General features: G+C 42.3%; 1 protein-coding gene and 1 long non-coding RNA gene across 2 annotated transcripts; one reads left to right on the forward strand and one right to left on the reverse strand.

Annotated features, from left to right (window-relative positions):
* Positions 1-693: 693 nt before the first annotated feature.
* Positions 694-1,926, reverse strand: LOC139933318 (uncharacterized). The gene is made up of 3 exons (XR_011785590.2): positions 1,756-1,926; positions 1,506-1,552; positions 694-811 (listed from the first exon to the last, which is right to left on the reverse strand). It is a non-coding gene; the product is annotated as an uncharacterized LOC139933318 (long non-coding RNA).
* A 124-nt stretch (positions 1,927-2,050) lies between these two features.
* Positions 2,051-23,911, forward strand: LOC139917670 (NACHT, LRR and PYD domains-containing protein 3-like). The gene is made up of 9 exons (XM_078282316.1): positions 2,051-2,091; positions 5,598-5,883; positions 8,226-8,333; positions 10,182-12,045; positions 12,155-12,328; positions 15,216-15,389; positions 17,390-17,563; positions 17,767-17,813; positions 21,884-23,911. Exons 2-9 carry the CDS (start codon positions 5,607-5,609, stop codon positions 22,423-22,425), a joined length of 3,360 nt encoding a protein of 1,119 aa, XP_078138442.1. The 5' UTR covers positions 2,051-2,091; positions 5,598-5,606; the 3' UTR covers positions 22,426-23,911.
* Positions 23,912-24,535: the final 624 nt, after the last annotated feature.

The raw sequence follows: 24,535 nt of genomic DNA on the forward strand, positions 1-24,535 counted from the left end.
TAATATCACTGCTAACACTGAAGCTACTACTACTACTATTACTACTACATTTACTGTAACAGCTACCAGCTGCTACATTTCCAGTAGAAATGTACTGTGCTTTCACCTATAACCAGTTAAGACCAGCAGAGGGCAGCATATCATCAAACACAACAGTACATTGTCCTGAGGCTGTGTTTACACAGGAAATATTGTTTTATTTATTTTCACATGAAATACAGTTTCATTTTGTTGTTTTTTTATTATTATTTGACCAAGAGGCAAAATAGAGAAAATGAAACGAAAACAATCAAAATTAAACTATAATTCAGGCCCATGTATCATTTTTGGGCTGGACTTAATTCAGTCTAAATGTGCTCTAGGTTGCCTGTAACAAATGGCATGCCATCACTCTGTCAGAGTAGATTTGTACTCTGACTACAAATGATTCACATTCACAGAGCACAAAATAATACAGCTTGATTTGGCTTTTGGTGGCTTCTAAAGAAAAATGGACCCGATGATTTAAGATTTGATAATTCAAAGAGTCTTTTTTGAACTTGTGCAATGCCCAGACATAGTTTTACAGGCGTTTCTTTTCTGATGTATCTCTATGGGAGATACATTAGAAAAAGCCAGATGACGTCACATGACTCGCAGTTCTGAGCTTGGCCACAAATGCCAAAATCGGCACCCAGCTGAAGACAGTCAAATCTCTCTGGGTGATCAGGATATGGCTGCTGCTCTCTCACCTCTGTCACCTTTCTGTTGTCTTCAGACAGGAAGAGGTTTCTGTTTGCTGTGTTTGGGTCCAGAGTGAGTTCACAGGCATCTGATGAGAGAACAAGACTCAATACAGCAGCAGTTTATCATCTAATACAGTTTATTGTTATTTTATTAATAACTTCACTGTTCATTATTGAAGAGTTTCATTTTTGTGAATAATTATTCACTGATTTAAATTATAAGAAAAGGCAACCAACCTCTGATGGGGCTTACATGAGGTTTAGTACAAGTCAGTAAAGGTATAGTCAGGTATACCTGACGAAGGTCGCTTGACCGAAACATTGTGCCACTTATTAAATTCTTGTAAGTGAAGTCAGTGTGCGGGAGTCTGCTGATTTGTACTTGTCTTGCTCCTCCGACGCACCTGGTGCATACGGTTGTGCAAAGATCACCTTTTTGTTTAACTTACATAACAATTAGGAAAATATGACAGAGACAAATAACACAAATAGCTTTAAAACAAATACATAATAATAACAATAATACTAATATAATAATAATAATAATAATAATAGTGATACATATACACAAACATATATAGACATAAATAAAAAGATACATATTTCACAACTTTCTCACAAAATTGAACAGTTTCATTATAACACATTATGTCATCATCTTTATTCATAGTAGGATGTGAATGAATGGACGTCACATACTGCTGTGTGAATGGACTTTCTATCTAAATAGTTGAATGTGTGTTGCTTTGTTTTCATGAATCAAACTAAATACACACTTACATTTCCTCAGACCTGGTTTCAACCTCTGCTCTCCACCATGGTCCACACTGGGGGAATAAACAAAGTCAGACCAGCAGATTCTCTTTGACGATGGAAACATGGACATTTAATAACCTTCAATATGAATGAGTTTCCATACAGCATCAGTCATAACTGCTGCTAGACATTAATCAATACTCCTCATCTTCTCAGTGTGACAGAGAAAATGTGTGTGACTCTCAGCCTTCTAGCAGACGTTGCCTCTCCAGACCTGAGAGAGTCCAGTCTCCAGTGTGGATCCTCCAGTCCAGCAGAGAGCAGCTTCACTCCTGAGGCTCCTGGATGATTGTAGCTCAGGTCCAGCTCTCTCAGATGGGAGGGGTTGGAGCTCAGAGCTGAGGCCAGAGAAGCACAGCCTTCCTCTGTGAGCAGACAGAAGGACAGCCTGCACACACACACACACAAACACACACAAACACACACACACACATACACAGTGTCACATGGCTTGAACTGATGAAGCAACAGGAAGCATCATCTGTCAGTGTTTCCTCTACAGATGACATTAGAACGTCTGTTTGACTTGATCAGGATGTGAGTTCACCAGGTAAGGATCCTACCAGGAAACATTAGACATGTTTGATACATGAAGTATGGAGAATTGTGTTGTGTTTGTACGACTGTATGACTGTGTATATGATGATGTTGTGAAATCTTTCAAGATGTGTATTCGATGCTCACAGATATGAATATTCATTAGTTAACTGCAGATTTCCAACATTTGAATTTGGGGCCAAACTGAACCTTCTCTAAGAATGTTTTCCATGTTTTACTTTTAGTGTTGCCAGATTAAATCAACACCAGGTCACAAGTTAGACTGTTGTCACGCCTCATTTCACTGGTGAGATATGAGGAAGTCAGAAGGCCTGACAGTTTGGATAAGATTGACTGAAGTTTGATCCACTGTTAATACACTGAGTTTATCAATAGCCTCCCTTTACAAAGTCCAAGTCTCATTTGTTCCTAAGGATTAAAATCCTTCTTACTACATGTTAAAGTACAGAGTGTTCACTTTTATTCAGTTCTTTTCTACACTGAATTCCATAGTAAAATTAGAGAAGTGAAAGTGCAGTAAAAATGCTCACTCTCTGTTTTCACATGTAGAGATGAAGCATAATTTATTTTCTTTGAAACCTCAGGAGGAATCAAATCTCATCTAAAAGTGACTCTGGTATTCCACCCTGCTCCTGTTCAGATGTAGTGAAGGGTCCCTGTATCAGACTTCCTAGCAAGACAGGTAAAACTCCAGCTTATCTAGCATGTGGCAATTCTTAGTATTTATGGTGATTTTGGTACTTGGAGGTGTGAAGTAATCACAGTAAAAAAACGGAATCATGTCACCAACTATAAAACACGCCCCCTTTTACAAGACAGTCAGATTTTACTCCAGTTTCTATGTAGACACTGGACTTTCTGAAATTGACCAATCAGCACTAAGAGGAGGGCGGGCCTTCCAGAATGGCCCACCAATCAGAGCAGTAGCTCATTAGCATAAGAAGCTGCTAATGTAAAACGACCTGTTTTCTTGTAGGTGGGAAATAAACACTGTAAAGTGAATAGCTAAAGCTATAAGTAAAAGATCTTTACAGAAAAAAACTTTTTACTGAAAAATAAAATTGCTGAAAAAGCAAATGATACCCCTCCTTTACACTGCCTCCTTTGCTCAAGCAGATTCCACTGTAATGGTGGCAAAAATGTTTTTGGGACATGAAAACCAGCAGGGACCCTCAAAATGCCCCAACTTTTTAAAACCCTGCACTCATGAAGTCACACTGTGAAAAAACACAGCTAGTGAGATGGAGTCCTGCGTGCTGCAACCATAATGTGACACTAATACAGCCAGGGGCGGAAATCACGGGGGGGACAGGGGGGTCCGGACCCCCCCTTCCTGGGACTAACAGAGAGTTGTCCCCCTCAATATATCATTGTAAACATAACTATATAATTTTAAATAATATAATAATATGCATTGAAAGCACTTGTGCTAATTATAGACGCAAAACAATGCGTTTTTAAGTTTCGAAAGATTGAGTCCCTCTCTCATATGCCTCACAGTGGTTTGGTCCACTGCCTACCTGCCTCCTCGAACCCCCACACACACACATCAGCCCTCAGTACGAGTGTGTGTGGAGGATCTCTGGAAGTGTGTCAGTGGTGGCTGACCTCCAGTAAGTAGCTGAGGTTAACTTAAAACAAAGGATGTGTCAGACATTTTTCTTTACTTCTACCACTCAACAGAATAAAACACATTCACAGTTGTAATCAGACTACATTTTGTTCCGTTACCTCGCGGTTGAATCTCGTGCGTCAGCGTGTTGGTACGGAGCCGCGTCTCCTAATGCATGTGTGTGTATGGAGGCAGGAGGTCTGTCCACTATTAAAATCATCATAACTCGCTGAATTTTCGACCGATTTTCAAGCGGTTTGGTTTGTTACAAATGCCAGACATGTATTTATGATACAGGATACTTGGTTAAATTAAAATGCGGGATTTCATACCAAAATACTTTATCTTTTGTAGATGGTAACAGTAATATTTCTATAATATACTATTTAAGATTAACTTACCCTATGTAATTAGGTTCTAAGTATATTATTTTTTTCTTACTGCATGTAAAATGGCTGCCACTATGTAATTTTGGAAATAAATGAAGACTTAATTAATAAAAAAAGTCATAATTACAACAAACATTATGTTAAAATATAAGTATGTTTCTGGCAGGCTTCATAGCGTTCTGGACTTTTACACATTGACAGCAAAACATTAGAGATCTGCTTTTTCGGGAAAACTAAATCTAATTAGGCATATATTAGCTTTAGTTCAGTTAATGGGTGTTGCATCTCACCTACTACTGTAAATAACCTGCATGCTGTGTGTGTGTGTGTGTGTGTGTGTGTGTGTGTGTGTGTGTCTATTTGTCAGCCAGCCAGGTCAGTTAAAATGGCAGAGAAAAGAAAAACAGACATCCGATCATTTTTCAGTGCACCGAAACGCCAAGTAGAAAGACCCCAGTAATATCAAAGGCAATTTGATAAAATCTTCATAAGAAAGGAATGAAGTGCTTATGGAAATGTTTCATAATGGACCTCTATATACATTTAATACAACAATACTTTTGGCGGCACCTTTGGTGTCCCCTTCAGGAATTGCTCTTGAGAAATTTTTCTGTTTATTGTCCCCCCCAACAGTGAAATGAAATATCCGCCCTTGAATACAGCACACTATGCATGCTGGTTGGTTTATGTGAGGTTCTTCTAAAGGTTTATAGTTATCACCAACATTTCATTTTCTCCTCCTTTTTTCCTTTTTTTCCCTCATGACTAAACGGCTCAGCTGTTCCCAGCCACCATTTTGCTGCTAGCAGCGATAATTTTACATTGCTGCTCTGCGTTTTGTTTCCACTGTGAAAGTGAAAGAGCAGAAATAGTTTTGTCTGCCTGTACATGAATATAATGTTAAATGCATGTATGAGGCATGTGTGTTTACTGATTTTCTATTCCACTTTGACAGAAAAGAGAACTTTGCTATACTTTTAAACCACAAATGCCAGATTAATGTATTTTGAACAGATTTTGTACCGCAAGACAATGTGCGAAAGGTCAAATAAACAGAATATACTTACTTACAGCCAGTGTACAGAGCAACAAGAACATGTGATGTTCAGATCAGGTGGCTCATTCCAGTTACTGGCATCATGGTGCTGGAAAGAGTTACAGCCAGGAAATAAAAGATAAAAATATTAACCAGTTCACAGAAATAAAAGGAATGTTAAAGAGGAAAAGGGAATCACCCTGCTCTAACTTTGTTGAAGAAATTCATACATATACAAGTACTGTGTGTTTGTACCAAAGGGTTATATATGATCAGACAATAGAGCAAATATTATCAATTACATTATCAATTACCTTTTGTGATCTGGCTGACAAAGTACTTTTACAAGACTTGCATATCTATAATACTGGTATTGACGAGATGAGATTAATTTTTAATCATCCCAGTGGAAAAATTGCACAATTGTCCTTTGAGTGGAAAATATTGTCGAACTTTACCAGGGAGCAACGATGGCGGCAGATAAAGAAAAGCTCTTGGAAACACTGGAGGATTTGGGAGATGAAGAGCTGAAGAAGTTCCAGTGGTTCCTGCAGCAGGATGACATCCTGGAAGGTTTCCCAGCCATCAAAAAGAGCCGACTGGAGAATGCAGACAGGCTGGACACAGTGGATCAGATGGTGCAGACCTACAACCAACACTCTCTGGAGGTGACCAAGAAGGTTTTGATGAAGATCAACAGGAATGATCTAGAGCAGAGTTTGTCAAACAGCAGCTCAGGACACGAAGGTAAGTCATGGGGAGATAAAAATACTAAAAGAAAAGACACAAATGTCTCATGCATTTATAATTAAGCACTGATAACACATTATTTGGATAGTCCAACACTGACATTAAAGTAACTATCAAGTGAAAAACAGAAATGACACAATGTCTCATAAATTTGTAATTAAATACTGGTAACACTTTATTTGGATAGTCAAATGTTGACACTAAACTAACGATCAAGTGACAAAAAGTAGATGTTCAACAAAGTGTCACTTGTCTATTTGGTCCATCTCTACAGACTATGTAACCCTAACCCTATCTCTAACATTAACCCCAACCCTAAGATTAACCCAAGCCTCTATAGAGACTTCACAGAGTTATGAGTTTCACTTGAAACTCAATTGACTTTTTAATGAAACATTATAGTAACTTGATAGGAAGTTGAGTGTCAACATTAGACAATCCAAATACTGTGACCGAAACACTTTATACCAACAAGTTATAGTGTGAGCTGTATCATTTCAGATTCAGATTCAGATAACTCTATTTTTTCTGGTAGGAACTTCAAGTATGGAGGCATCAAACATACACACAGGCATATATCAAGACAGCAACAATAAACACAATCAACAGTCAGTCATAAAACCAAAGTCAGAAAAATAATCATAAAAACAGTCTTAAAGACGCTAAGCAGCCACACTAGCCTCAGAGTTATTAGCTGGTTGTTGGGCGGCACAAAGCTAGACACGGCTGGTTTAGTCCTTAGTGTTAGTTCACTGTACCTGCATCCTGAGGGGAGGAGACTGTTTTGGTTGTGCAGTGTGTGTGTGTGTGTGTGTGTGTGTGTGTGTAATGTCCGAAGGTATATGTGACTCCTTCCTTGGTGATGCTGGTTAGTGTTCCTGGTCTGTGTAAATTATTTTATTGCAGATCCTCACAGTCTTGTGGAGGCGGTTTGTGTTGATGCTACACAAACCTTCTGAGGAAAAAGAGGCATTGCTGACATTTTGAGAATATGTTTTGAGTATTTCTCATGAAGGCGGCAGGGAAGGGAAACTGTAGTGATTAGAAATTACAGACTTTAGCTGAGTCAGTGCTGCTACCAGTCTTCTTCTTCTTCTGCCCTAAAAGTATCTGGCTCTCAGGATCCGTAAGAGCTTCAGCAACCAAACTAGGCAGATAGGTCCAAAATCTCAGCCGCTACTCAGGCAACAAAAACCACGTCGGTTGGCCTCATGATGGTGCTATAACAAGCAACTTTACATTTTGGCCTGTAACTTCTCAACCATACGTCATAGAAAACAAAAGCCCATTTCCATCAGAACAAGATTTTCCGCCATTTTGAATTTTGTCCAAAGTTGTTTTTTCGCTACTACTTTCCGCTACTAACCCTAACCCTAATTTTGACCATCTTCACAAAATTTGGCACACAGCATCTCTGAACTGTCCTGCACAAAAATGATTATACAGTTTTTTGATATTCCATACCGTTTTGATATAACTGGCTTCCAAAGTTTGGTCAAATGTTGTGGGCGGGGCCTATTTTACAAAAATTGTCATAACTTATGAATGCATTGTGCTCTCTCAACCAAATTCGGAACACTTGTGCTGGTATCAACTCTGAGCCAATATGCAAAATGTGGTATCATTAGGGGGCGCTATAGCAACATTTCAAATTTTAAATGGACATAAGTCGGTCACTGTAAATCATATAAACAAAATTCCTTTATTGCTGGATTCCTTGGGTCAAGCCCATAGACTGCAAAAAAGATGGAGATAGTGAGTGTGACGTCACCCACAGGTTTCTGAAGAGCTGTTGTGAAGCCAAAAGTTGGGGTTTATGATCTGTTAATGATGTAATTGATCATTTTAAGAGCATGTATGGGTATAATTTGACATTTAAAACACATCAAAAGTAGTTATTGCCTTTTCTTTTGTGAGGCAGACTTGACTCCGATTCATCCTGACTGTGATTCTGTGACTCTGGTCCCATTTATCGAGTGCTGTAGAGGCAGAGAAAAGGTTTTGAGCTCCATCAGACCCACAAGGCCTCAGATGGCAGTCAAGCCCGGACCAGGACCAGGACCAGGACCAGCAGACCTCAGTCAAGGACGAGACAGAGACTCAGACAGCAGGTCAATGGTTCAGGTTTAAATAAACAGGAACACATGTATGGGTATAAAAACTAAACATGATGTTCAGTCCCTTCAGTCCTTCAGTATTTATGTAAAGAGTTGGTGGATGCATAGTAGCTGTTGGCTGGTTGGCTGGTGTTAAATTAAATCCCTTAACCTCTCTCTCTCTCTCTCTCTCTCTCTCTCTCTCTCTCTCTCTCTCTCTCTCTCTCTCTCTCTCTCTCTCAGGGGATGTCAGTGATGTCGGGGAGACTTCAGAGAACAGAGGATCTTCCTCCATTCAACCACAGTCTGCTCCTCTTCCTCACCTTCCCATTGACAGCAGTCAGACTGAAGGTAAAGCTATTCTCTGGCTCGTCCTGGCTGCCATGTTGGTCTTGTCACTGCCCATTTAGTGTGGCTGTTAAATTGATGAAGGATTTAATTAATTATCTATCAATTATTTTCTTTTACTTGATGTCACAGCTCCTGGAAGCACCGATTTATTTCAGTAAAAAATGCAGAATTGGGCTTGTGACTTGAGAGTTGGTTGTTCAAATCCCAGACCTGGCTGGAAAATCTTGCTTGAGAAATGGAATCAGTAATGCTCTGCTCTTCCTTTAAAGTGATGTTGAACTTTGGTAGTATCTTGGGTTGTGTATCTTCCTCCATGATAAAACCCTAAAATCTGCAATTCTCTGTTATCTGTTGCTCTAGTAGAGACGATTGGAGAATTGTGTTTTTTTCTCTCGCCATTCACTGCCATTATGGTGAAACAGGTCTCAAAATCACGCTTCTAGCACATACACGAATGCCAGCAAAGCAGATTCTGACAATATATAAAAAACTACTCATTGTGCTGATTTTTTTTAAGTGAATCCCTTTCTTTATGTTATTAAACCTTTCAATTTGAACAAGTGTAACACCGAAATCCGGTCTGAAGAATTTTGGTGTTACATTTGTTCAAACTGAAATGTGTAATAACATAAAGAAAGCAATTCAGCAGCATGACTAGTTTTTTTTATGTTGTCAGAACAGAATCTGCTTTGTTGGCGTTTATGTGCTAGAAGTGATTTTCAGACTGTTCCTCCATATAATGGCAGTGAATGGAGAGAGAAAAAAACACAATTCTCCAGTCTCCTCTACCAGAGCAACAAATAACAGAATCACTGATTTGGGGGTTTTATCATGGAGGAAGAGACACGACCCAAGACTCTACCAGAGTCACACAGAGCTTCAACAACTATTGTCAAGATGCCCTTGAGCAAGGCAAGGCACTGAACCCCCAGTGGAGCTGCTCAGTAGAAGACTGTGGTTGTACTGCGCAGCTCCCACGTGTAAATGTGTAGATGTGTGATTGTGAAGTGGTGGTGTGAGTGAAAGCAACCCACCATTAATTAGGTGCTACACCTGTAATGAAATATCTGAATCTGAATACTAGAATATTATCCACAGTTTGCTCTATCTGTTATCACAACCTGCCTGTTCCACTAAGGCTGCATATCAACAAGAAGTCTCTCTTCACAACGTTGCCTTTGTTTTCAAAGGCATATTCAGATCAGTCAGTCAGTCAGTCATCTGATGCTTCATGAGATGGCCTCTAGAGGGCGTCTTTGGCTAAGAGATGCAGTGTTTCCCATAAATACGTAAAATCAAAAGTCGGTCAATGTATAGAAAATTGATCTAAATCAATCTCTAATGCACCTGATGTCACATCAGGTCATATTTGTCATATAGAGAAGAAGAGAAGCACAGAGCATCAGCAGCATTCAATTCAATCTGACAGAGTCTCCTGGTGTTAAAACTAAAGTGAAACTTAACATTCCACAATCTGCTCCAAACTCGCCTGTGTTAGTAACAGTAACTTGATAATTCGTCTTCTGCTGCCCTACAAACTTTAAGGGTAGGTAACATTATTACCTTGTGGTATTTAAGTAACGTTAGTTGCACGCACCATGGGTCTGTACAGGATCTGTGCTTGTTTGTTATTTCAAAGGAAACATTGTATTGACGTTGACAGTGAGAACATTTTTGTTATTCTCAGAGCACTTTTAGCAAAATAGGTACTGTGCTTCAAATGGGTTTTCATTGGTCTCATAAGAATCTGTTTAGTGCTGCTAGGTATGAAAGAGGTTTCCGACGGACACACAGTCTAAAACTTTCTGTTTTAGCTTTGTTTTAAGAATGTTACTTTGTTCTACACAGATTTGCTGGTGATAACAACAGACTCTCAACGACTCATCATATGGTACCAACAAAAGCTCCAACCTAACCTCCAGGACAGTTTTATGTGTGCAGAAGAAGGATGGTTAGAGAAGAAGGATCAGAAACATCTGGATGATATCTACACAGAGCTCAACATCACAGACGGAGGTGACATACACATCAACAGCCAGCATGAGGTCAGGCAGATTGAGATGGCATCAAGAAAGCCAGCGGACACAGAGAAATCAATCAAACCCAGTGACATCTTCAAACCTTCTGGAAAACACAGATCCATAAGAACAGTACTGACCAATGGGATTGCAGGAATCGGCAAAACGTTCCTTGTGCACAAGTTCATCCTGGACTGGACTGAAGGAAGAACCAATCAAGATGTTCATCTCATATTCCCCTTCACCTTCCGCCAGCTGAATTCACTGAAAGGAGAAAGGTTTCGTTTTGCAGAACTAATTCACGAATGTATCTGGGAAACCAAAGACATCAAGGAGGAGGCTCTTAATGAAATCTTCACAAAACTACAGAAGTCAGGAAACAAAAACTACAACAAGAGTAAATTCAAACTCCTGTTTGTGTTGGACGGACTGGATGAGAGCCGCCTTCAACTAGACTTCACTGCCAATGAAAAGCGCTCTATTGATGTGACAGAGTCAACCAGAGTAGAAGTACTGCTGACAAACCTCATCAAGGGGAAACTGCTTCCCTCTGCTCGCCTCTGGATAACCACACGACCTGCAGCAGCCAATCAGATCCCTGGAGACTTTGTTGACATGGTGACAGAGGTGAGAGGCTTCACTGACCCACAGAAGGAGGAGTACTTCAGGAAGAGATTCAGAGATGAGGAGCAGGCCAGAAGAATCATCTCCCACATCAAGACTTCACGAAGCCTCCACATCATGTGCCACATCCCAGTCTTCTGCTGGGTCACTGCTACAGTTCTGGAGGATCTGTTGAAAACCAGTGAGAGAGAAGACCTGCCCAAGACCCTGACTGAGATGTACACAAAGTTCCTGGTGTTTCATATCGATCAGACCAAAGAGAAGTATGGCACAGAAAACAGCATTCAGTACATTCAGTCACTTGCTAAACTGGCTTTTCACCAGCTGGAGAAAGGTAACCTGATCTTCTATGAGAAGGACCTAAAAGAGAGTGGCATTAACTTCACTGAAGCCTCACGGTACTCAGGAGTGTTCACACAGATCTTTAAAGAGCAGGACCGGCCAAAGGACAAAGACAAGAACAAGATGTTCAGCTTTGTCCATCTGAGCATTCAGGAGTTTCTGGCTGCTGTTCATGTGGTCCTGTCACTCATCAACAGCAACAAGAATGTAATGCCTATGCCACGACTGACTTTCAAAAATCTGCAGATGTTTTTCAGCAAAACATCTGCAACAAAGGTCCACAGGATTGCTGTTGACAAGGCCTTACAGAGTCCAAATGGACACCTGGACTTGTTCCTCCGCTTCCTCCTGGGTCTTTCACTGGAGACCAATCAGGATCTCCTAGAAGACCTGCTGACACAGACAGGAAGTAGCTCACAGAGCAATCAGGAAACAGTCGAGTACATCAAGAAGAAGATCAGGGAGAATCCCTCTCCAGAGATAAGCATCAATCTGTTCCACTGTCTGAATGAGATGAATGACCGTTCTCTAGTGGAGGAGATCCAACAGTACCTGAGATCAGGAAGTCTCTCCACAGACAGACTCTCCCCTGCTCAGTGGTCGGCTCTGGTCTTCATCTTACTGTCATCAGAAGAGAAGCTGGATGTGTTTGACCTGAAGAAATACTCTGCTTCAGAGGAGGCTCTTCTGAGGCTGCTGCCAGTGGTCAAAGCCTCCGATAAAGCTCTGTAGGTGAAAAGATGACTGGATATATTAACTTTATTAAAATATGATGTGAGTACAAAATGGAAAACATTTTAAAGTTGTTGTTTGACTTCATCACTAATTCTCCTTTAGGCTGAGTGACTGTCAGCTGTCAGAGAGAAGCTGTGAAGCTCTGGCCTCAGTTCTCAGCTCCCAGTCCTCTAGTCTGAGAGAGCTGGACCTGAGTAACAACGACCTGCAGGATTCAGGACTGAAGCTGCTCTCTGCTGGACTGGGGAGTCCACACTGTAGACTGGAGACTATCAGGTCAGGATTCCTGAATGTGCAATTTTAAGCACTGAAAGTTTTTTACATAGGTTTTTCAAGTCAAGTCTTATTTATTTCTACAGCCGTTTCATCACACAGCATGTCTCAAAAGACTTTACACAGAACGAGCCTCCATGGATCTAACTAATCAACAATCAATCACAAAACAAAATGATGCAATGCAATATGCAACAAAATAAAACACAAGGAAACAAAACAAAGCACAGGACACAAAACAGCATGTTGGAAAAACAGAACAGGTTGACCTAACCTACGTAGCTGAGCTGAGCAGCAGCACCAACTTTAGAGCCTCAGTGAAGAAAAGGAGAAACTCCAAGAAAACATTATTAAGAAAACAATGGAAGGGCCAACACCAGACAGACAGAGAGTGTGATGATGCAGACAGACCAACAGGCAGCGCTACACAGTGTCCGGTTCCTGTATTAATGCTGTCTGAACTAAAGTAAGAGAATAATACTGTGTCAGTCCTGAACTGGACTGGCTGGGGTTGGCTGAATGGCAGTAAGAACAGAGAGGTTTTGAGTTTGGGTTTGAATACTTCCAAAGAATTAGCTTCCCTAATCACACGAGGAAGTTGATTCCAGAGATAAGGAGTTCGGTAGAAAAACTCTCTGCTGCCTGCCGATCTCTTCTTGATTCTCAGGACAGTAAGGTAACCAGCGTCCTGCGATCGGAGGGAACGAGGGGAACATGAGGGATGATGAGGTCGGATAAACATGACGGCATGAGCCCGTATAGCAATTTCCACTTTAGCAGAAACACTTTGAAGTCAGATCTGTCTTGAACTGGGAGCCAGTGAAGGGAGGTCAGAATGGGTGGAATGTGATTGAGTTTTCTAGTTTTAGTTAATATTTTTGCAGCAGCATGTTGTATGAGTTGAAGGTATTTTCAATTATTTTCAATACTGTTGTAATGGAAATCTTGGATTTTTTCAGAATCAAGTTTATTCTGATCCAGCTTCATATACAGAGCTGTGAACCTGCCCAACAAAGGATCCATCGCTACGATGTAATTTATAGAGTTGTCAGCTGATAGTCTATATGTTATGGCAATGTAACAGGGGAGGAGCTTTTCTAAAAATATGTTGGCATATTGTATTTATTTATTCTTAATCAGGGGCAGTGCACATTAATCGACCTGAGGGTAAATGTGGCAGTGTCAGCCAACTGGCTAATTTTCATCTGTTGTCCCTGTGGCCAGATGCTATTAGCCAGAAACTATAGTTACAAAATACATATAAAAACACAACATGCAATCATCTGTACAGATACAGGTACAGTACAGATAGACAGACAGGACAAATATGAGAATATGAATTTATTGATTCAAATTTCAGCATTTATAAAGCCAGAAACTGTAATGTTGTCAGTTTCAAGAGACTCCAAGAAGAGTTAATTGTGTTTGACTTTCATAATCTACAAGCATTAACAGTGAATCTAATCAAACTAAAACATTAGAAGAGAAATTGTTCTTTCATTTTATTTGTAGCAGACAGTGTCAGCAAAGACAAATAACTACTATGAATTTAGATATAGCAACTCTGTTGACCAAGTCATTACCACAGATAGCCGACACAGTTACAGATTTAACTGATAACTCAACAACATAAGTCAATTGTTGTAGAATTATGGATTCACTGTAACTTAGCATAACATTTGTAACTGTTGGCAATGTCAACTATCCTGAAACCATGAAGTCTTACCCAGCTGGTGATTCATTACATTTCCATAACAATTAGCCAACAGCCAGAGATAGACAGAATAACACTGCTTTCAAAATAAAAGCCTAACATTTGTCACCACTGAACCACACTGTCACCCCACAGAAAGAAGGTCTTGGGTTTAAATCTCAACCCCGGTCCTTTCTGTGTGGAGTTTGCATGTTCTTCCTGTTTGTGTGGGTTTCCTCCCACAGTTCAAACACATGCAGGTCGGGTGAACTGGAGACTCTAAGTTGCCCGTGAGTGAGTTTGATGTAGGATGGTATCTGACATGTATATGATGTAGTATATGATGAAGTATGTACATGATGTAGGATGGTACATGCTTGTGATAAAGAGCTAAATAAACTTGGCATATTCATTTATTTATTTATTTTTGGGTGTACTGAAGATTTTGTGAAAATGCATCAATTGAATTTTCATTTATTACTAATTCCTCCTTAAATATATTCTGTATTTTCATTTTGATACTTGGTATTCCTCAAGAAACAATCTATGTTCATCATTAAGGGTTTTGTGACCAGAAATCCTATTTGCCTGCTACATTCTACGGTAGTAACTTTATTATCCCCATTTTCATTTCAGACTGACCAATTCAACGCGTTAACCCTAACCCTAACCCTGCTCTGATAGTTAATACCTGATATTACCGGTCATTAAATTATTATAGGCTAGTGCACAACATTTTGTATTATAGTAATAATTTCCAGGTATGTTCTTGATTTACTAGATAAAGATATAGATCAAGATGGTTTTAAACTAAAAAAAAAAAAAAAGTTTACCTGGAAAGTTCGCCCAGTGTTATCACTGTGATTTATTATCAAAGTATTATTATTACATTATCATTAGCGTAGAGAACCTGTCACTCGACTACAACATGGCGAGTTGGTAAGTCTGACACAGAAAGTGGAGGTAATAAAATTAAATCCATTAAGTGCAGACACAACACATTTGATGAGTCAAGAAATGACCAAAAAGTCTGAATAGGTTACATCACTAGTATGTGTTATATATAATGTGAAAAACATTTTCATATCTCTGTATCTCCATTGATGACATGCAGTATATTAAAGTGATGTTTTTACAGAGGAGAAAATATAAACATTTTAAAGTTGTTGTTTGTCTTCATCACTATTTCTTCTTCAGGCTGAGTGTCTGTCAGCTGTCAGAGAGAAGCTGTGAAGCTCTGGCCTCAGTTCTCAGCTCCCAGTCCTCTAGTCTGAGAGAGCTGGACCTGAGTAACAACGACCTGCAGGATTCAGGACTGAAGCTGCTCTCTGCTGGACTGGAGAGTCCACACTGTAGACTGGAGACTCTCAGGTCAGGATTCCTCAACCTGGTCAACACATGACCATTTAAATCCTGCTTTACTTACAGAGTAACATCAGTGAATAGATTCCTAACCTGTGGAGGATTTTCTCTGCTCTTATGATTGTGGTAACAACCTTTCACTCTACTTTCTGTCCCCTATGAACTGTTTTCTGCTTTCTATCAGGATATTTCATGATTTCCCTCCTTGCTGTCTCTCCTGTTGAGACCTAAAATACCAAAAAGGATTTATAAGATTCTGCAGCAAACTGATCCAAGAACTGCCAAACTGACCAAATGAAAGAATGAGAGAGAGTGAGTGTTCAGTTGTGTGATGTGTGTAAGACTTCAGTTTATTGTGATATAAACCATTTATTATTTTTGTATTCTTTATAATTTGGGATTGGTAGCGATATTTCAATCAATGGACTGACAGTATGTTTTGTACGGTGGCCATTTTAGGACATCCTCAGCCGCCTTTGTCATTCGTAGCTGTACTTTGTCAGACTTAAATGGAGTTTGTCTACAACGGAGGGCAGTCCTGGCGTTACAATCAAGCGCTTCAGAGTCCCTCATCACACGGATGAATCTCACACATGCGCAGTGCGCTACAACTGTACTGAAAAAGCAGTTGCAGGTAAATGCATAAAGCATTTTGGATTAATTGTGCGGCGATTCTGATAAATCTGATTATTTGGATAGTCCAGCACTCTGCAACAAGTATCGCTGCCTTATCTTGATTTAATGTGTTATGATTTCTTTTGAGAAAAAAAATGTCTTATTGTTGATTTAACTGGGGGTAGATGCTGCTCCGTCATATTATCTGACGTTATCTTTTGCTAGTTTAGATTATTCCTGGCTAAATTGGTAAAGTAAGCAACTGTGGAATGATGCTAAGTAATTTCCCTATAAACATATAATATACATTTATAATATGGGCAGATAGTTGACAAGATCACTGTTCATAGAGCCTACACCTGGCTAGCGTTTTCTTGTTATTTTAATAAGCGAGCAAATTGAAGACTTCTGGTTTAGTGGTTGCGCTTTTAAAATAAAAGCACGATTGCAACAAACATAAAAATTATATTTAGAGCAAATATTAGAGCAGTTTTTCATTACCAAACAGACAATCTTCACATAACTTGAATCATTAACTTGTTTGGCGTGATCCTTTTCACACAAAATCATACATTATCAAGATAAGGCAGCGATACTAGAGCTGGACTATGCAAATCTGAATCAGATTTATCAGAATCGCTGCACAGTTGATTCAAAATGTATTTTCCTGCAACTGGTTTCTTTCAGTCTGGTTGTAGCGCATTGCACATGTGCAAGATTCATCTACGTGATGAAGGATTGGAAGCGCTTAATTGTAAAGCCAGGACTGCCCTCTGTTGTAGACGAACTCCATCTAAGTCTGACAAAGTACAGCTACGAATGACAAAGGCGGCTGAGGATGTCCTAAAATGGCCACCGTGTTTTGGGTGTGACAAAGGTCTACAATGGTAAAATATTTAAGAAAGGAATAAGGGAATCATTTAAGGAATCAGATACTTAGGAAGAAATTATTAAAGACTCAACATTGATAAAATGTTTCCCAATTTCCCAATCCTAATTATGTCATATTGAATAAAGCTCAAGCAAACATTTTAAAGTTGTTGTTTGTCTTCATCACTTATTCTTCAGGCTGAGTGTCTGTCAGCTGTCAGAGAGAAGCTGTGAAGCTCTGGCCTCAGTTCTCAGCTCCCAGTCCTCTAGTCTGAGAGAGCTGGACCTGAGTAACAACAACCTGCAGGATTCAGGACTGAAGCTGCTCTCTGCTGGACTGGAGAGTCCACACTGTAGACTGGAGACTCTCAGGTCAGGATTCCTCAACCTGGTCAACACATGACCATTTAAATCCTGCAGAGTAACATCAGTGAATAGATTCCTAACCTGTGGAGGATTTGTGTGTGTGTGTGTGTGTGTGTGTGTGTGTGTGTGTGTGTGTGTGTGTGTGTGTGTGTGTGCAGGCTGTCAGGCTGTCTGCTCACAGAGGAAGGCTGTGCTTCTCTGGCCTCAGCTCTGAGCTCCAACCCCTCCCATCTGAGAGAGCTGGACCTGAGCTACAATCATCCAGGAGCCTCAGGAGTGAAGCTGCTCTCTGCTGGACTGGAGGATCCACACTGGAGACTGGACTCTCTCAGGTCTGGAGAGGCAACGTCTGCTAGAAGGCTGAGAGTCACACACATTTTCTCTGTCACACTGAGAAGCTGAGGAGTATTGGTTAATGTCTAACAGCAGTTATGACTGATGCTGTATGGAAACTCATTCATATTGAAGGTTATTAAATGTCCATGTTTCCATCATCAAAGAGAATCTGCTGGTCTGACTTTGTTTATTCCCCCAGTGTGGACCATGGTGGAGAGCAGAGGTTGAAACCAGGTCTGAGGAAATGTAAGTGTGTATTTAGTTTGATTCATGAAAACAAAGCAACACACATTCAACTAGTTCTTTAATACACCTTGTGGTGCAACCTGGAAAACATCGTCAGTGATGAACCCGGGGTCATCAGGTGTTTCGGGTCTTAACATCAGACACCCTCACCTGGGTGACCCAGCTGGGGGTTATCAAGCCCCGACTTGTGTCCAGGTAGCGCATTACGCCACGCGTCACCCCTCTTCGACCAGAGCCAACGGGAAGCCTTTTCAGCGGCTTCCAAGATGTTCCTGATGGCTCTTCTTCTTTGCAGCCCACAAGTCCCCAAGAGTCCCAGGACCCGGTGTAGAGACTGGCCTGCGAAGCCCCTGCAGACCACTTCAATTGGCTCACAGCAGGCCTTCCACCCATTCCTCCGACACCCAGCTACCAGATCTGCATACTTGGCTCTCTTCCTTTCTTGCGCCTCCTCCATCCGATCTTCCCAGGGGACAGTTAGCTCTAGCAAAACCACTTGCATAGTTGCCATGGACATCAGGACTAAGATGGTGTCCGGGACCCTCAGTTGTCTCCCTAGGTCGACCAGGAACTGCCAATCTCTTGCTGTAGCGAGCAGACCACCCTCGGCCTTTGGCTGGGGCTGAGGCTTCTCCCCTGCTCGAACAAAGGCGATGGTGCACTTTGTTGGGTGTTGCTGTAGCTGATGCCAGTGCAGATGGTGTCTGCTACTGCCCGCCTAACTTGGTCATGGCGCCAACGATACCGCCCCTCTCCCAAGGCCTTTGGACAGCAGCTGAGGATGTGCTCCAAGGATCCCCTTTTCTGGCAGAGTTGGCAAGCAGGTGAGTCCGCCAGGCCCCAGCTGAACAGGTTGGAAGGGCTTGGGAGGACATCATACACTGACTGGACCAAGAACTTGAATCGGTGTGGTTCCGCCCTCCAGAGTTCTGCCCAGGTGATCTTTCGGCCCGTTGTATGCTCCCACCTGGTCCAGGCCCCCTGCTTGCACATGCCCACCATTCTGCTGTAGCAAACTTCCTCCACCTCTGCGCGTACCTCCTCCTGGATTAGCTTTCGCCTCTCCTTTCCTCAGGCTTTACCATAGCAAGGTCTTGAATTGCTCCTGCGCCCGGCCCGACCAGTTGCCACAGTGCCCATCAGGATGCTGTGCCGCAACCTTGCCTCAGCCCGCTCAACTGCCTCCTGCGCGCGCCACTTCCTTCCTTCCTTCCATCTGTGCCGTGTCCTTCAGATTGCTGGTGAAGATCTTACCTAGGCTCTTGCCTGGCTTTTCTGTCACAGATGGAATTTGGGTGTCTCCTAAAGAGAAGCGGAACTGCTCAGTTACTCTTCCTTTCCTGAGGACCAGAAACCTGGATTTTGCAGGCTTGAAGCTCATTCTTGCCCATGTAATGAGCTGTCAAGTCCTTGAAGGAGCCAACTGCATCCGGGCACTGATGTTGTCGTTACCGTTAGGTCATCCATGAACGCTCTGATCGGGGGTTGTCGGGTGCCAGATTTGGACCGGGGACCTCTGCACTCCACTTCTGCAGACTTCACAAGCATATTCATGGCCAGCGCAAACAGGGACACAGAAATTGTGCAGCCAGTGATGATACCCTTTTCTAGCCGATGCCACACTGATGTCGAAGTCCCAGAGGACACCCTCAGACTAAAGTTGTTGTAATAGTCAAGGATGAGGTTTTGGATCTTCTCTGGAACGTGATATCTGGTCAGGGCCGATTCTACCAGCTTGTGCGAGATCGATCTGTAGGCATTAGCAAGGTCCAGCCACAGCACTGCCAAGTCTCCCCTGCTTTCTCACGCCTCTCTGATCAGTTGCGTTACCACACCTGTGTGTTCTATGCATCCTGGAACACCTGGAACTCCTCCCTTCTGCACTGAGGTGTCTATGTAGGAGTTCTTAAGGAGAAACCCCATTAGGCGATTGGCAACAATCTTGAAGAAGGTCTTACATTCCACACTGAGGAGTGAGATCGTCCTGAATTGCTCAATGTTGCTTGCGTTCTCCTCCTTAGGAATCCACATGCCTTCTGCATATCTCCACTGATGAGGCACCTTTCCCCTCCTCCAGATCACTCTGTAGATCTTCCAAAGGTGCTCTAGAAGCCTGGGGCACTGTTTGAAGACCTTGTACGGCACTCCACTCGGGCCTGGGGCTGAGGATGTTCTGGCCAACTTGATGACCTCCTTGACCTCTTTCAGTGTGGGTTCATTGATGTTGAACAGGGTGCTGGGTTCGGGTGGGGATATAAGGGCTGCGCAGTGGCCAAGGTCTTGCTCCCTCATGCTGTCACTGTAGGTGTTGCTGATGAGGCAGTTGATCTCCTCCTCAGGGCATGACAGGTGACCACTGCGTTTCTGCCCCAGCAGCTTCTTCGTAAATCCAAATGGATTTGCAATAAAGGAACTGCGCTTGCGGGTCTTCTCCTTGCCCCTCTTTCTGTGCCACTCTGCGCGCCGAAGGGTGATTAGCCTTTCCCTTACCGCGCCTCGAAGTTCTGCCAGGGCTGCCTTCTCTTCCTCACTTGCCTTTCTGTACTGGCTCTTGAGTGTCCTCAGCTCTTGTCTAAGTTGGCCGATCTTGACCTCCCGACGGTTTGGATTTGGATTTGGTCCTGCAGTAGTCTTGGTGGCCCGTTGTTCCTTGACGCTGAACCTCTCCGAAGCGATGCTGATTATGAAGGTGCTCATTGTCTGGAGCCTCCGGTCCACATCACTCTTGGCTGTTGCTTTAAGGGCTGCATCCACATCTTCGTTGAACTGGCGCCACTCTGACTCTTTGTTGGCAGCAGGCCACAAAACCCGGCGATGTTCTGATGGTCTGCTTTGGGGTGTAGCTCGTGGTGCTTGGAGGTTCTGGGCACTGTGGGGTGTCTCCGGGCCTAGCTCCTCCTCCGTCTCACCAGGTGCTGTATCAGGAACTGGCACTGTGCGTTGCACCACTTGCTCCTTCCTCAAGCAGCCCATCTTGGTCTGGTGGATCTTTAGACCTCTTGGGTTTTTGCAGACCTTGCCGCATCTGCAGACTGCACTCGTAGTCATTTGCTCATTAGCTTGGGTCGTTACCAGTATATCCGTCCATTTAGGGTGCTCATCCTCCCCCCCTCTCAGGCACCCCTGGGGGTATTTCACTGAAAGGCTCTTCGTAGCATATTTGTGGGTGCTCCCTCTCGAGAGCTGCAGCTTGGGGTGCTAACCCTCCTTGCCCCGGTTGCCGCCTCTCCGAGCTGTCCACTGTCTCTCCAGTTGTCACCACACTATTCACGGTTGTCATCCAGCCTTTTCCTGGAGGTCACTGGCATCGCCATACTAAGTTAGTTCTTTAATACACCTTGTGGTGCAACCTGGACACATCGTCAGTGATGAACCCAGGGTCATCAGGTGTTTCGGGTCTTAACATCAGACACCCTCACCCGGGTGACCCAGCTGGGGGTGATCACGCCCCGACTTGTGTCCAGGTAGCGCATTACGCCGCGCGTCACCCCTCTTCGACCAGAGCCAACGGGAAGCCTTTTCAGCGGCTTCCAAGATGTTCCTGATGGCTCTTCTTCTTTGCAGCCCACAAATCCCCAAGATTCCCAGGACCCGGTGTAGAGACTGGCCTGCGAAGCCCCTGCAGCCCACTTCAACTATTTAGATAGAAAGTCCATTCACACAGCAGTATGTGACGTCCATTCATTCAGATCCTAATGAAGTTGATGGCTGACATCATGTGTTTTAATTAAACTGCTAAATAAGTTGTGAATTATTTATCTTTTTATTTATGTGTATGTATGTGTGTGTGTATATGTATTATCATTGTTATTGATTTATTTATTTTTAACCCATTCGTGTTATTATTAGTCTCTTTTCATCATATTTTCCTAATTGTTAAACCTTATGTAAGCCTCATCAGGAGTTGGTTGCCTTTTCTTGTAATTTAAATCAATAAGTAATAATATACACAAAAATGAAACTAACTAAAATAATTAACAACCAGCCTGTTAATAAATCAACAAATAATAAACACAGCAGGTGTATTAGATAAAAATCTGCTGCTGTATTGTGTCTTGTTCTCTCATCAGATGCCTGTGAACTCACTCTGGACCCAAACACAGCACACAGAAACCTCTTCCTGTCTGAAGACAACAGAGAGGTGACAGCAGTGGAAGAGGAGCAGCCATATCCTGATCACCCAGAGAGATTTGACTGCTGGCCTCAGCTGCTGTGTAGAAATGGTCTGACTGGTCGCTGTTACTGGGAGGTCGAGAGGAAAGGAAGTGTTTATATAGGAGTGACTTACAGAGGAATCAGTAGGAGAGGAGAGGGTGTTGACTGCAGGCTTGGAAGGAATGAAAAGTCCTGGAGTCTGTTCTGCTCTCATTATAGTTACTCTGCCCGGCACAATAACAGAAGAACAGACATACAAACCTCCCTCTCCTCTGACTCTAACAGAGTAGCAGTGTATCTGGACTGGCCTGCTGGCTCTCTGTCCTTCTACAAAATCTCCTCTGACACACTGATCCACATCCACACCTTCTACTCCACATTCACTGAACCACTCTATCCTGGGTTTGGGTTTAGGTTCTGGTTTGTGTCTGGTTCCTCGGTGTCTCTTGTCAGATAGAGGAGGGAGAGAGAAACACACTGCTGACCAAAGACAGCTGCTGAAATGATAGTTCACTCTGTACAGGATCTCACACACACACACTCTTCTTTTTTTTTATAAACTTTGTTTCGATTTTTTCATTTTAATGAACAGGTACAGAGTTACAAGTAATCTCTCCTACTCTACGAGACGGCGGGTCAGGAGGGATGCAAACGCAATTGCATTTTCTTGATGAGTAGATAAATTTTCCTCTGACACACCAAAGATGGCAATGATAGGGTTAGGGTCAAGCATTCTACCACATACACGTGAAAGTGATTCGAAAATGGGGCTCCAGAAATTATTCAGTGTCTGACATGACCAAAACATATGTCCCAGAGTGGCAGGGGTTTGGTGGCATCTTGGACATTGGGGATTCACTGTAGAGTAAATTCTAGCTAATCTAGCATTTGAAAAGTGCAGTCGGTGAACTGTATTAGTCCATGTCTTATGCAGAGGGATGTTCTGATAGTTCTACCCTGTTATGACTCTGGTCATTTGTGTTGTTGTGTGGGTTAACAGCTCTCTTCTCTCCTCCTCAGTGTGTGCATGCCAGTGTGTGTGTGATGAGATTCAGGTGTTGGTGTTCTCCTGGATTGGTTTAGGGGACGGGATTGCTGCTGGCTGATTGGCTAACGCGGAGGATTTAAACCAGCTTATACCAACCTTCCTCCCCTTTGCTCACTCCCATTTCCAACAATGGAGGCTGCCCTGCTGAACCTTTGAGCTGTGTGTTTCTGTAGCTGGTAGTATTGTGAGCAGGCCTAACTTAGTGGGTTAGATGTAGAAATCTGTGGTAGGATGTGTTTAGATACTTTGTAAAACCTGTAGATCTGTTTTACTATGCACTGTGAATATTCTACACTGAAGTAGCAGTTAGTAGGAGTGAGAAGCCCTGTCTTTTTGTAATCATTTTTCTCCTGTTTTTTGGTTAGGAGTTAGGTTAAAGCCTTGCCTTTTGTTTCAACTTTATTTCTTTTGTTAGGGAAGTTTAGGGTTTTGAATTATAATTGTTTTGTTTGTTATTTTGGGCATGGCTCAGCTCTGAATCCTTAAAAATAAAAACTGCTACATTGTGAACTTTGGTTGTGGTGCGGCTGACCATTCTTGGGAGTGGGAAGAGGGGGGGGCACCGAACGTGTTGTGTCCTGGTTTCCCTTAGACCAGGGGCGTAACATACCCCGATGTCCTCTTCCCAAGCCACTTTGTTAACCCTTGCTAACCCTCGGTCCAGGTAAGGGACTTAATGTGCTGGATCACAGTATATATATCTTTGAAAATAGGCCCTTCACAGAAAGATTAATTAAGTAATGTACTGAGTCGGGTGGGGGAGAAAAAAAAAGGGTAAAATGGGAATTGTCTTTTGGCAAAGCTCTGAACCTGTAAGTATCTGAAAAAGTGAGATCTGGGGATATTATTGTTGTCACATATGTAGTCAAATGTAAAGTTGCTATTAATAAACAAGTCAGAGAAAAATTTTAAACTATTTCTGTGCCACAGCTTAAATGCTGAGTCTATTTGTCACAGCAGGAAAAGGTGGTTGAATGTAAGTGGAGAGAAAGTGCTCGCTTGCTTGAGGTTAAAGTGTCTTCTGAATCGGTTCCAGATTCTATGTTTTTTTTACATTTGGGTTTGCAATGTGGGTCCCTGGATTCAGAGGTAATGGATGTAATGAAGAAGTCAAAAGAGATATAGGGGACGTCGGGAGGCTGGCTTGCAGGCAAACAGAAAAACCGGCAGTAAAGCACACAGCTAAACTACAAATTGAAAAACTACTCAATAGTAGTGGCACAGGCTAAAGCAAAACAACTGAGCACAGAGACAGGGGAGAGCACAGACTAAATACATGAGGGTAAATTACTAACAAGAGACAGCTGGGGACACAGGAAGTTGACAGGGAGAAAACGCACATGGGGAAACAAAAAAACAAAACATGTCACAGAGTAGCTGGAGCAGGTGTGACAGTTACACATATCCCCAGGTATATAAAGTACTTCAATTCTATCTTGAATGGAAACTGATTGTACCTTGCTCTCTCAGCTAGCTCATTGATAGGGAAGAGTAGACTTTTTGTAAAATTTAATTTATA

Source organism: Centroberyx gerrardi, unplaced genomic scaffold (assembly GCF_048128805.1).
Source record: "Centroberyx gerrardi isolate f3 unplaced genomic scaffold, fCenGer3.hap1.cur.20231027 Scaffold_71, whole genome shotgun sequence".
NCBI classification, from domain to species: Eukaryota; Metazoa; Chordata; class Actinopteri; order Beryciformes; family Berycidae; genus Centroberyx; species Centroberyx gerrardi.